Source organism: Cicer arietinum, chromosome 2, assembly GCF_000331145.2.
Source record: "Cicer arietinum cultivar CDC Frontier isolate Library 1 chromosome 2, Cicar.CDCFrontier_v2.0, whole genome shotgun sequence".
Classification (NCBI taxonomy): Eukaryota; Viridiplantae; Streptophyta; class Magnoliopsida; order Fabales; family Fabaceae; genus Cicer; species Cicer arietinum.
Genome location: NC_021161.2, coordinates 11,272,368 through 11,287,294, shown reverse-complemented (window position 1 = coordinate 11,287,294; position 14,927 = coordinate 11,272,368). Strand labels below are relative to the sequence as shown.

At 25.9% G+C, this 14,927-nt stretch overlaps 1 protein-coding gene across 1 annotated transcript; it reads left to right on the top strand.

Moving 5' to 3' along the window:
* The first annotated feature begins 420 nt into the window (after positions 1–420).
* Positions 421–2,637, top strand: LOC105851601 (probable WRKY transcription factor 4). The gene is made up of 4 exons (XM_027331627.2): positions 421–495; positions 583–858; positions 1,536–1,832; positions 2,440–2,637. Exons 2-4 carry the CDS (start codon positions 587–589, stop codon positions 2,570–2,572), a joined length of 702 nt encoding a protein of 233 aa, XP_027187428.2. The 5' UTR covers positions 421–495; positions 583–586; the 3' UTR covers positions 2,573–2,637.
* The last annotated feature ends 12,290 nt before the right edge of the window (positions 2,638–14,927 follow it).

Here is a 14,927-nt window from a genome sequence, read left to right as displayed (position 1 = left end):
ACATAACAAATTAAATTTAGACTAACTCAATATTATACATATTAAACACAAATTTCTGCTGCTTAGTTGATGCTTCAATATCACCTAAGCTTCATTTCTACACTAAATTTCTGCTCCAAAATTGCTAGTGGTGTGCCAAGTTATACACAAACACATACACAAGAAATTTAAAATCATTAAAGGATGTCATGCTAATTTGATTAAAAATTTGCAATTAGAGATCAACTTTTATTATTTGGTTAAAAATTATAACAAACATTTATATATTCTAGTAGATTGATACACCAACTAACTATACTTAAAAAAAAAAAAAAATTACACCAAGTAATAAACTAATTAAAAGTTCAAGTGAAAAAACTGCCATAACAGAAAACTGAAAACTGCAACTAACTTTTCTAAAGCTATGATGAGTCAATTTTTTTTCTTTCTAAAGCCATAGTGCTTCATTACAACTCACATTTGAAATTTCAATATTTTTTCTCTCAAAACACAAATGTGAGTGATTCTTTCTTTCTTTGTTCAACTTTTATTTTTCATGTATGGATTGTTTATTGATTTTATTTTATTTCGCTACTATAATAGAACAATGGCAAATTCAAGTGATCAAGACTCCAATTCATTGAATATTTATTATACTCTTGACGAAGATGGATACAAATGGAAAATGCATAGGAAACGTTTGACTATAGATAACAAGTTTCCAAAAACTTATTATACGTGCATTAATCCTGATTGTTCCGTCAAGAAAAGGGTATATAGGAATTCACAGGAAGAAATTAATGTTGAATACAATCAAGAAAATCACAATCACCAACCTCCTGATCCTAATCCAACAATAACTGAATTATTGGATACAAGGTATGTTTTTATTTCATCATATTAAATTATTATTTTAGTTTCTTCAATTGAACAACGTTAGTGACTTTAGTCATTTTCTTCATGAAAAAAATGGCACATTTTCTTTAAAAAATCTGAGGAGAGTTCTAACTTTTGAGGATACTTGATCTGGCTAAAAAATTTCATGAATAAATATTTTGAAATTTTAATTGAATGTTCTTTATGATGTATTTTATATATCATAAATATAAAGTGGAGAATAATAATTTTGTAATTATACACATAATTTTAATGATAGGGTATACTTAAAAAAAACAATTAAAATTGCAATGAAAACTGAGGGTCTTTTTAATTATTTTGTGAAAATATATATTTTTTATTTTTAAAATTTGTGTTAATTTTACTTAATAAAAAGGAGATAATTTTTTTTTGAAGTGAACAAATTATCTTTATTTTTAAATATAATGAAAATGTTAAATTTCTTTTATTTTTTATTTTTAGAAATATATTTTTATTAACTAGCATTTCATTTTTTTCATTTAAAATAATAGTTCATTTCAAAAATCTTTTATTAAAATAAAATAAACACATATTTTAAAAATAAAAACACATTGTTTTTTCAGGTAAATAAAGCCTAAAAATGACCCTTTTTTTTTGGACAAACTATTTACTTTGTGCAAATGTGTTGGTTGTTGTAGGACCGGAGAAGTAATATACAAAGACATCCAGGGACACAAGTGGACATGTCATAGGAGAAATTGTAATATTAATGGCACTGGACTTTCAAGAGCTTATTATAACTGCATTTATCCTAATTGTGACGTCAAGAAATTTGTTGTGGGAGATAAAATTACTATCAATGGACCACATAATCATCGACCTCTTAATTTAAATATCCAAGAAAATATTTTAAGTGAATCTACTGAACCTAAACTTCAAAATTTAGTAGAAATAAATTCTGGTGCAGATGTTGGGCCTCAACCAAAAAGGATGAGGTATGATTTTATTTATTTATTGATTGTATTCTTTTATTTAAATTTTATGTTAATTTTACTTGCTAAAAGACGGTAAAAAACTTTTAAAGTGATTTACATTTTTAAAAAATAAAAAGTGTCAAAAATAATTATTTTTAGAAATGCATTTTCATTAAATAGCATTACATCTTCTTTTTATGATAACAATTCATTTCAAACCAAATGATTATTAGACTTAGTGAATTTCAATTAAGAACAAATCATTCAAGAAAACCTGAGTTTGAATCATGACTTCAATAATTCTTAATTAGAGTTTACTTGTATATCTGTTGAACTCTAGATTTTTAAAACTCTATTTCTACAAGAATTAGAGTTTAAAGAAGAAGAAAAAATACTGATATATTTCAAGAATCTTTCATAAAAATAAATTAAACAAACATTTTTTAAATTAAAAATATAAAATATTTCACAAAACTAAATCGGACTTAAAAGATCTAATATTTGGTGCTCTTACACAAAAAAGACAAGTGCAAAATTTTATTATGTGTCATATAATATTTTATTATTTTTAAATAGATAAATATGTTCATGCTGAATAATGATTAAGTGTTTTTTTTTTGCCTTTCAGAAGTACACAAATTACAACTTCAGAACCATGTCCTTATCTAAAAGATATAGAAGAAAATTTGGCGAGGTCACCTAAGGTTGTGAATGAAGTTAAACTATCTGAATATATTGCAGAGTTTCAAAAGTTACTTTGATTGACATATATTTGTTCATTATGTAATTTCTTCCTCTATGATATGAAGCTAAGAATGTGACAAAATTTGGATCATATAATTAATAAATTGAATTATATCATGAAAATATCAGTGATATATATATATATATATATATATAAAATTCATATGTTAATTATCTAGACATAACTCCAACCAATGGTTTAGTTTATGAGTCAAATGATTAGACTCATTTAAATTGAGCAATTCACTTTAAAAAATAAATTAAGTGAGTAATATCAATCATTCATAATAAAATAAATAATTAATATTATGTAGACATAAATGATTAATCATAAATTATTATAAAATCAAATGTTGATTTACTACCAATTTTTCATTTTAAAGAGTCAAATTTATAATAAAAAAAAGACAAATTTAGATTCGTAGTCTACATATATTTGAGTCGCAGTAGTTTCATTGAAGAGAGAAATATATAAACCATTTTATAAATATTTATTGAGTATAAAGTATTTCCTACTTTGAATTGAAACACCTCCCCTCATCATTAATTTTTATTATAAAAAACTTATGGTATTTAAGTAGGTTCAAAATCGAAAATAGAATAGACACATTTTTTTCTAGATTTGATGAAAATAGCATGTAGTTGTTTTGAAATTTTTGTTGACCGTGAAAGTTTTTTTATTTGGTGTTTTATTCACTGCACAAAAATTTGGATTTAATAGCACGCCTTTAATAGTGTTTGTTCACTAATGTTGTATTTAGTTTTATTTTTTTTAAAAGGAGCCTTAGGCAACATTTTAAAATAAACGATATCTAATGTGAATGTATTTGATGATTTTGTAACATTTAACAATATTTTTTTTAAAGCGCTAATAAAAAAAAAATACAAAGTATTTGTATAACACTTATAAAAAAAATATTATTGTGTATTTACTTTTGAATGCTTTTTTCTAAATACGTTTATTTATTTATATATATATATATATATATATATATATATTTTTTTTTTTTCTTCTTAGCTTATTTTCATTTCGATAACACAAATTGCACCCATAAAATTTTATCCTATAAAATAAATGTAACATTTCGAGAAACATAACTTCGCATACTTCTACATGTACTCTTGATTAGGATTTTGGAGTTAGGGTTAGAGAGTTAAGGAAGGAGAAAAATACCTATTTTTTGAAATGTGTTTATTAAGAGTCTTTGAGGTAAATACACAACTCCAATACTAATAATGAATCTTTAGAAAAATGTAGTTTTGTTTAAAAATCTTATTTTGGTTGTGTTACGCTAAACCCCAAAATAATATATATATATAATAATTTATATCATATTTCTATAAAAAGTTTTGTAACTAATTTGAGATATCACATTTCTAATCAGAACACTTTAAACTTTTTTCCTCCTATAAAATAATTCATTATCAATAAACTTGATTTTTACTTAATTTAATTCTAAAAACTTACTAGTACTTATTTCATACAGAAAATCGTTTCAAATTAAATAAGTAAAATACAAATTACATCCCTTATTCCTGGTATCATCTATAAGAGTAAGGTTTCTCCCAAACTTGAACTTCAAGACTCATTAACCTGTAACAACTGCGATTTTGCAAACGCATGGCCAAACCAATTAAACACAAATGACGAAGGAGGTAAGTTTCGAAAAATCATGTTGATAATATAAGTAAGAAGAACACGCAAACAAGCATAATAGAATGTATCATAACACATATAATATATTCAAATACTCAAGAAAAATAATATCATATTATAATGTCAAAATCACTCAAGTAAAATCAATCTACCATCATATCATCACATCATCCAAGGGAAATTCTTATCACTTTTGAAACACATTAATCCCAACAAAACAATCACATAAAAATGCAATATTATCCATGAGCTTAGACTCTCCTTCACAATTTGGTACCATTCTAACTCTGAAGTACTTAGTTAGAAGGTTTGATATTATGTCACCTTCTCGATGGACGAACAATTCAAATTGACTCTGTCCTCATAGATCCCCTCAACTCAACCCGAGACACATATACACGATAATCGAGGTAAACATGTGTTGCATGGTAGCTCTCGACATTTGGAGTGCTACCTCCAAGTCACCTAGAAATTCCTCACCCGAATACCTCCAAGGTCTAACAATCTTGCCTTAAGGCTCCAAAGCATACCACACAACCAGGCTCATTCAGTTGTACTTTCCCAGAATCACTAGGTTTGTCATACCCTACCTATATGATGACAAAATAATCTCCATTTCACAAATTCTCAATATTTATTTTCTCCCATAGTTGGCCTATGATACTCCATTAAGACCGTCATCTCAAACAAAAATTGGAATCACCATTATTTCATCAACTATGGGGTTACTTCAATATTCTCATCACAAATTTATAACATTACCATCATTAATTACACATCATCATCATCACATAAACTCATCACAAATTTATAGCATCATTATCATCAATCATACATCATCACATAAACTTATCACAAATTTATAACATGACAATTATTAATCATACATCCTCATCATCACCTAAAAGTATCATAACGCATTCATCTTTTATTATCAGATCACATAAACTCATCTAATCAAACATATACATAAAATTAATTTGACACCCAATATCACAACAATATCAAATACCACACATTTAAATAAATTAAATAAATCAACACCTTATAAATATTTCTATTCCATATTTTAATCTCACAATATATTACACTCATGAATTCAAACACTCTATCACCTTTTACCTCAATCTGATACTTTCATAAGATATAAGGACCATACTAATTTTCAGCAATCATGAGATGTCGACCGCGCGCAACGAATAAGTCCAAATGCATTGACGAATTTGTAGAGTCAATGAAATATACACTAACCACACACTAAGTAGGGTGACAAAATGAATGGATTTGAATGCAAATGGTAATTGATGAATCAAAATAATTCATTAGTAAATTTACAATCCACTAAAAGTTCTTAAAAAAATTCAATTGATATTAAAAATAAAAACAATTCAATCCATCTATTATCATATTTTCAATGGATGGATATCCAACCCATCCATAGCATTGATCTAAATATTAAAAAATTAATTAAAATTAAAATTTATAGATAATTAATAATAAATGTTCCACTCGAGTCAATCCGATCCCACTTGACCTCGATTTGTCCCGCTTGCATCCAATCCGCTCCACTTTTATTTTGTTTAGGATTAAATATGTTTTTACTCCTTCTAAATATACCAACTTTTATATAAAATTTTTCTAAAAAATTCATTTGAACTGTGTTACTTCTAAATTTCCAGTTACCAATTTTATTATTTATTTTTATCGTTAACTTAATAATTTATTTATTTTTTCATTTAAAGTTATAGATATATTACTAGAGATTCAAAATTAAATAATTAAATTAATGATATTTTACTACTTATAGTTTTCCAATGTTTCAGCTTCTTGGAAATAGTCGAGTTCTTGGAAACAGAGGATGCACTTAATTAATTGTAATAATTGCAGAGAAATGAATATTTTGATTTGTGGTAGATGTTGTATTGATATCATTTTATTTTTGAATTTTTTTAGAGATTAGTGGCTTTAAAATTTGATGTTACAATTTTTAAAATACTAAAAAAAATATTACTTTTCATATAGTATATTTTCCCATGCATCGCATAGATTCAAGAACTATTTAGTATAAGAAAAAATTAATTAATTTTGAACTATTTGATGCTAATATGCATAATATACCTTTTATATAATTCAAAAATATTTAATGTGGATAATTGTGTGTTTGACATTAAAAAAAGCAATTTAATATATTTAATTTTTCTTTTACATGAAATCTAAAAAATTAATATATATTTTTTGCTTTGTTTATAATAGTGACGAGGGAGTACATGCTACCATTGAGTTAAATGTTATCGAAAAATAATTGTTACATTTGACTATTTTATATAAATTAAAAATGGATGACCAATATAAGGTAGAAAATAAGAAATTTACTAAATTATTCTTATTAATCATTGATGTATTTTATTTATCAAAAATATAAAATGAACAATAATAACTTTGTAGTGATATACTTAATATTAATTACATGATACTCTTAGAGAAAAGCAATGGAAACAAATGAGTCTTTTACTTTGTAAAAATATTTTCTATTTTTATTTATAAAGTTTATGTTATGAGGTGGTAAAAGACTTTTAAAGTGAATAAATTGTCTATTTTTTAGAAATAACAAAAAATATCAAAAAATTATTTTTATTATTTTTGAAAATATATATTCAATTACTATCATTTCATTTGTCCACAAGTCCTAGCTCAACTAACAAATGACAAAATTATTATGTTAGACACCGTGTCTCGAGTTTAAATCCATAACCTGATGATAATTATATCATGTTATCTATAGACAAAAAAACTATCATTTCTTTTTCTCTCTACGACAATAATTCATTTCAAAAGTATAGATGGAACATTTACTAATGTTGAAGTTTGTTAAATTTCACGACTTGAGATATATTATTTAGCGATATTGGAGGGATACAAGTGACATGGGAGTAATGCATTCATCTTAATTATCTCAACCTACCATTCAAAATGTAGTAGAAACAAAATATAGATGTTGAGCTTCACCCAAAAAGGATGAGGAATTTTTTATTTGTTAAAGGCTAAATACCACATGTGGTCTCTTAACTTAATTTCAGTTAATGTTTTAGTCATTTATCTTTTTTTTTTCTTTTCGATTTGGTCATTTATTTTAATTTTAAATGACAATTTGATCTTTTATGTTTTAAAATTTCAACAATGTTATCTTTTTTTTTTTACAAAAATTCATCAAAATTTTCAAACAAAACTCATAAAATTAATTATATTCTTCAATATAATACAAATTTCATCAAATTCGTAACTCAAATATTCAAATAAAATCATATTTTCATTTTTTTTTATTTGATGTTGTTAGAGATAAACATATGAGTTTATTTAAAGATTTGTGTTGCAAATTTGATTGAATTTGTATTATATTGAAGAATATAATTAATTTTATGAGTTTTGTTTGAAAATTTTGATGAATTTTTGTAAAAAAAAGGATAGCATTATTGCATTTTTAAAACATAAAAGATCAAATTGTCACTTAAAATTAAAATAAATGACCAAAAAAAAAAAAAAAGATAAAGGACTAAAACGTTAACTGAAATTAAGTTAAGAGATAACGTGTGATTTTTAATCTTTATTAAACAACAGTGGATGATCTATTTTATAAAAATGTTTTTTATTTTTATTTTTATATTTCTTAATATTTCATCTTCTCTTTTAGACAATAATGTATTTCAAAATTCTCTTATAAAGATAAAATGAACACATATTTTTTAAAATAAAAATAAAATACATTTTTAAAAATAAACTAAAAGATCTAATATTTCATACTCTCGCACTAATCTCGAAAACAACATATACAAAATTCTATTATGTGTCATTAGAACAATTTTTTTTATAAAACAAAAACAACATAAATATTTCATGCTAAATGTTTTTAAAAATAATAAATAACCCAATGTTTTTAGAAGTTACATATTTATTAATTAATATTTTATATTTTCTTCATAAGAATAATTCATTTCAAGAATTTTCTATGAAAATAAAATAAATACATATTTTAAAAAATAAAAACACTATATTTTTATAAAGTAAACATAATTCAAAGATCTAATATTTTGTGTGCTCTCCCACCAATTTAAGTAAACAAGTGTGAAATTCTATCCCATGTCATCAGGATAAAACTTTTTTTAAAAATAAATAAACATGTATATGCTGAGTAATAATTAAATGTTTGTTTTTATCCTTTCAGAATTACACAAGTTACAACTTCAGAACAATCATGTCATGATAAAAGAGAATTCTACTATGCACCACTACATCTAAACCTTTCACCCTCCAATCAACATAAAAATATCATTTTACCCTTTTAAACTTTTAATTTTCTCAGTTCGAAGCTTTCGAACAATCCAAAACATTCGAAATATGAAAATTTCAAAACTTTTCATATTTGGAAACTTTTGAAACTTGGCTGATTTAGAAACTTTCAAAATATTTCAGATTTGGAAACTTTCGAAACTTTCCAGATTTGGAAACTTTCGAAACTTTCCAGATTTGAAAACTTTTGAAACTTTTCAAATTTTCGAAATAAGGATTACATTTAAAAAATTTGAAAAGTTACGAAAGTTTCCAAATCTGAAAAGTTTTGAAAGTTTCTAAATCTGAAAAGTTTCGAAAGTTTCTAAATATGGAAAGTTTCAAAATTTTCCTATTCCAAAAGTTTTGAATTGTTCGAAAATTTCAAAAATTATAGAATTTTCTATTTTGGAAGTTTCGAATTGTTCGAAAGTTTCGAAATTCAAAAAAAATGAAAAATTTAAAAAGACAAAATTTTATTTTTTACGTTGATTAGAGGTGACAGGTTTAAGTGTTAGGATGCATGATAGAATCCTCAAAAGTTATAGAAGAAAATTTGGTGGAGTCGACAGGGGTTTTGGATGAAAGTTAAACCATCTAGACTTTTTGGGAACATTCAAAACTTTTGATTAACATACTTATTCATTATGTAATTTCTTGCCTTAACATATTTTGCTAAGAATGTGACAAAATTTTAATAAAAAATACAAGTCATAACATATATAGTATAAAGTGATCGATGAACATCATATCTTTAGCATTTGATAGAATATAATTTGTAAATGACGAGTGGTCAAACTACCCCGCCCTAATTACTACATGGTTAATGGAAGTCATGCGTAGATACTTTGATTGATAAGTTTAAAAACACCCAAAATATTATAAGAGAGAAGTTTTAAATTTACATCTCAAAAAATTAATCTATGGTCAAACCCGACAAAACTAATAAAAAAACATCCCATAATTTATATTTACAATAATTCACAACAGTTAATTGATTTCAATTCTTGAACTACTAGAAAAATTACTTTTAGAGATTGAAATTTTCGTTACTAAATAAAAAAATTTGATTACTAAATAGAGTAGCAATCGATCAAGAAACCAATTTAAATAAGTTGGTAAAATTTTGATAACTAATGTCAGAGCCGTTTTAAATATTTTGAAAATTATGTTCTAATTTTAAAAATTAAATTTATAATAAAAGAATATAATTTTAATAATTAAAATTATTTCAAAATATTATATTATTAACAAATAAAGAAAGAAAAAACTCAAACTAAGTTATATTGTGTACTTCATTCACTAGACTAGACATTAGCAACTATATATAATTTTAGGATAATTCCCAAGTCCATTTCATTAAGTCTTTTCTTGTAAAAGTTGGATTTCGTACCCCTAATTAGACGTATATCCCCCAAATTGTTAAAAATAAAAAATTATCCCTTTAGTTTTCAATCAGTGAATGGTAAAAAAAATTATTGACCCCTCAACCAAATATCCAATAAGTAAAATTTTTCGCCTAAAAATTCGATACGCACTTTTTTAACTATCGAAAATTTCATTTTTACAATTTTCGATTGTACAATTTGTTTATAAGAAATTTGTGCCTTGAAATTTTCGGCAGTTACTTATACTTAATTGGAAATTTCAAAAATCTGGTATGTAATTTTTTTTTTAAACTTTTTTTTTTGAAATAGGGATGGGAAAAACACAACCGTTATGTATAGATTTGACTGAATCATTCACAACTGATCAAATTTTTGAGTCACAAGAAGCTGTCATATCATGAGCAAGAGAGGTTGGTCAGCAAAATCGAGTAGCTGTTATTATTATTACTCGCTCTGACGTAGAGACCAAAAATAGAGGAAGGAAGTCAACATTAATTCTTGGTTGTGATAGAGGTGGAAAATATAAGTCAAATAAAAGTAACTCAAGTACTTTAACTAAAAGGTGTGGTTGTTTCGTTTAAACTTAGATGAAGACCATTGAAAAATGACGAGGGATGATTTATTAGTTTAATGTATGGACTTCACAATCATGAGTAAGTGGCTACTTTTTAGAATAATGCATGTATGTGACGACTAAAAGAATAAGATAAGAAACATGTTGACAAGTTGACAAAATATCATGTTGCACCGAAACACATCTTGTCATCTTTGAGAGATTGAGATAAGGAGAATGTGACTAATATCTCTCAAATTTATAAGCGACAAAGCACAAACAAGAAGAATTTGAAAGGACCTAGAACTGATATGCAATATCTGTTGAAGTTACTTGAAGCTGAGAAGTATGCTTGTTGGAGTAGGACTCATGGAGACTCCAACGTTGAGAGAGACATGTTTTGGACGCACCCAGATTCCATAACTTTGTTGAAATGTTCCCTCTTGTATTGATCATGGATAACACCTACAAAACCAACAAGTATATGTTACCATTGTTTGAAATTGTTGTTGTAACTTCAACTAGGTTGACATTCAAAGATGCATTTGCTTATATGGATTATGAGCGTCAAGAAAACTTTTGTTGGGCATTGGAGAAGTTAAAAGTGTTGTTTGTTTCAAACATCTTATTTCTTCGGGTGATCGTGACTGACATAGAACTTGTTTTAATGAATGCAATTGAAGTTGTATTTCCATCTTCAACAAATTTACTTTGTCAACTTCATATTAAAAAAAATGTTGGAGCCAAATGCAAACAATATATCTTAAAGAAACATATGCAGGAACCCATTCTTGAGTTATGAAGGAAAATTGTTTATTGTTCTGAAGAGAAGGAGTACGAGGAATGTAACACCCCAAAATTTTCATATATATTATATATGTATCTTTTTAGTAATTGCTATTATTAAATTAATAATTATTCTATGTGTAAATAAATTAAATTAAATTTTATCACACTATATTCTACCTAAATAATTATAATCTTCATTTTTATTTAATTGTTTTGACGTGACAATTACATGAGGACTATTTATGATGTCATTATTTCATAAATGGACATCTTTTTATTTGATTAGTTTCGATAATCATGAAATTGATGTGTTAGATATGTTTGTTTTATTTTGTTATGTGTGAGTGGTATTCTTGTCTTGCTTGATTTATTTTAGTTGATAAAATATTAGTTGAATTATTTAATTAAATTAGAATTTATATAAGTTATATTGTTTGTTAGTTTCATTTGTGACCAGATAAGTATTCATTTTAGGAGATATTATAGAGGTAGTGAAACCAACCTTTATGTATAAGTGTTTTGAAAATATTTTTGGTCCATCCTATAAAACACAAAAATTAGTGACTTGACTCATTCTTTTACTCTCCTTTATGACAAGATTTTATAACAATTCATGGTGTTTTCTTAGCATAATGTGCATTAATTCATTTTAAACACCTTTAATTTATTTTTTAAAGGAAGATTATAAATTTAATTATAAGTTTTTTGTGCAATTAAGAGAGGACACAAAAAGACTATTGTCCATTTTGTATCTCATGCATTCATCTCTTTTAAACTAAAATTATAATTTTATTATAATTGTCTACAAAAATAATCCTATCAATTTTTTGGTTCCATAACTATTAGATAAAAAAAATTAAAAGGGTGATGTGACAATCTCTAATTTATTTATTTAATTAAAATTAGTGTGTGACACCCTTCAATATATGGTGAACTCTATTAGTTAATTCAAATTAACTCATACACATAAATTTCAATTGGCTTTGTAACAACCTAATAAAATTAAAGAAATAGTAATTATTGGTAGTATAATGTTGGAATTAAGTGCACTTCAATTTTAGACAAGAAATCAATGGTAATAGTGCAACGTAAATAGCTTATATGTTCATACGTTTCCATTAGGCATCTTGTTGTCACACCTATTTGTCATTCGTACACTCTCAAAATAATTTTCTGAGTCGTAAATTCCAATATCTATCGGTGTTGAATTCATTACTGCCTCGTGAGCTATTTCTCGTGCAAATTTAGAGGTGTTAAGAAAGAAAGCGCCTAAGGTAAGGGCTTTTCCCCATGCAATGTTAGGCTAGATATTAAATTAATAGTTTGTAAGATATTGATATAAAACTTGTTGTCTTAAAAGAAAAATATTGATTTTTAATTGCCTTAAAGAATTTAACTATAATATTTTATTTTTATGAGTAATATGTTTGCTTTGATAAACTTAATTATAAATTTCGATTTTTATTATTATAACATGAGTAATATGTTTGATGTCATATATTTGATGTAAAGTTATTATTTGTGTGTTGTTTATGTGTACTTAATTATAAAGCTATGATTTTTATTATGATCTCATGAGTAATATTTTTTTAGGATGTCTTTAATTTAAAGTTTCGATTTTTGTCCTATTTTATTTCAAAGTTTTGATTTTTAAGAAATCTATATGAGTCTTGGGGGAATTGGTGTAAAGTTTTAATTTTAATTATGATAACATGATTAAGTTGATTTTTGTGATGTGTTTAGCGGCAAACCTTGATTTGTGTTTTAAATAATATTATTTTTGTGGTTGCATAAGTGGCTTGTGATTTGTGTTTTGAATATTCTATCTATGTGGTTGTCTAAGTGGTTTGGTTGGTGGTTTGTATTTTAAATATTTTTATCTTTGTGGTTGCCAAAGTGGTTGGTGATTTGCATTTTAAATATTGTTATCTTTGTGGTTGCCTAAGTGGCTAGTGATTTGTGTTCTAAATATTATCTTTGTGGTTGCCTAAGTGGCTGGTGATTTGTATTTTAAATATTGTTATCTTTGTGGTTGCCTAAGTGGCTGGTGAATTGGATTTTAAATATTGTTATCTTTGTGGTTGCCTAAGTGGCTTGTGATTTATGTGATTATCTAATTGGGTGGTGATATGTATCTTTGAGCTTCATTATCATTTCATGACATATCATATGCATCTTTGTGGACGCCTGTGTGGCTGGTTTAATTTTCCCCATTGGTATGGGTGACTTCTGTGTGGAGGCCTGTGTGGCTGGGTATATCCGGATCATATATGTTTAGGAGCATGCATGACTTGCATACATTTTAATGTTATTTTATTTTGATCTAATTATTTGCTATATGAGTGCTACTTGATTTATTTAGATACATTCTATGACTTTTATGGTTGTTAATTTATTATTTGGTTTAATTTTGTTGTGGGATGAACTGACCCCTTACACCAACATTTAGGTACTAATGATTTCAAAGAGTTGCATGAATGACGTTTGATTGGTGCACGCACGTGGGAAAATTATATTTTACTTAAAAATAATATTTTGTATTACTAAATTTTTGCGGCACATTGTAAAGTTATTTACTCTTCATCATTAACTTTTAATAGAAACGTAGACGTGATATTTCATTAGCTAGAAAAAAATTGAATGTTATTAATTTCAGTCAACATTGTTTCTTTTGAATTTCACTTAAAGATAATTTATTTTATTTTGGACCATAAATGAATATTGATCTAATAATTGGAATATTAATTTTGCAAATGAATAAATAAATAATATTTTAGTAAATTACATTACGTTCTTTTAATGAGAAAAAAAAATTAATTAGTTATTTCTAAAAGAAAATAAACATTTTTCAGTAATATTCGTATAAAAAATTTGGGGCGTTACAAGGAACTTTTGCAAAAGTTTGAGCAAACATGTGTTAGTAATATTATTTTATTTGACTACGTCATAGACACATGGTTGAGTCCTCACAAGAAAAAATTTGTTAAAGCATGGACCAATCAAGTATTGCATCTAGGAAATACTACGACTAATATGTACATCATTAAAACTTTGCATTTTGTTTTATATTTATACTTATATAAGATTAAATATGCATGATAGAATTTTTATTGAAATAATACCAAACATTTTTTATGTTTGAATATTAGGGTAGAGTCTACTCATTTGCCATTGAAGAAATTTTTGGAACACAACAAAGAAGATTTCTGTAAGAGATAGAATTGTATGAACGTCATGTTGAAGTTCCAAATTATTAAGATAAAAGGTTCATTCAAGATAAGTAAGGATCTCAAAGAGCATATACACAACAATCCATTCTATGAAAATTTGACTTGGGTTGTACATAGTTCATATGGATATGCATCTGGATGCAATTTAGTACGAAGAGATCATACATAGTTCTTATACATACTTCATTCAACATCAACATCACATACAACGAGCATTGATGGTGTAGAAGGGATGTGCTGAGTATACCCAAACTGTCGTATGCAACTCTTTGGTACTACGGTACCATCGTGGAACACCAACGGATGTACCCTGTAAACAACGACACAAACTGAAATTGTGTCATAGAGTTCTCATCGTAATTTGGTGTCCAGATAATATTAGTATCTCTCAAAGCATCCAACTTTTCTCTGTAGTGTGCAAAGTTCCCATAT

Excerpts from the sequence above, each read along its gene's own strand:
- LOC105851601 (XM_027331627.2), top strand. The coding sequence starts at position 587 with ATGGCAAATTCAAGTGATCAAGACTCCAATTCATTGAATATTTATTAT. Across the intron at positions 859-1,535 it reads ACTGAATTATTGGATACAAG|GACCGGAGAAGTAATATACA; the intron begins GTATGTTTTTAT and ends TGGTTGTTGTAG. Across the intron at positions 1,833-2,439 it reads CCTCAACCAAAAAGGATGAG|AAGTACACAAATTACAACTT; the intron begins GTATGATTTTAT and ends TTTGCCTTTCAG.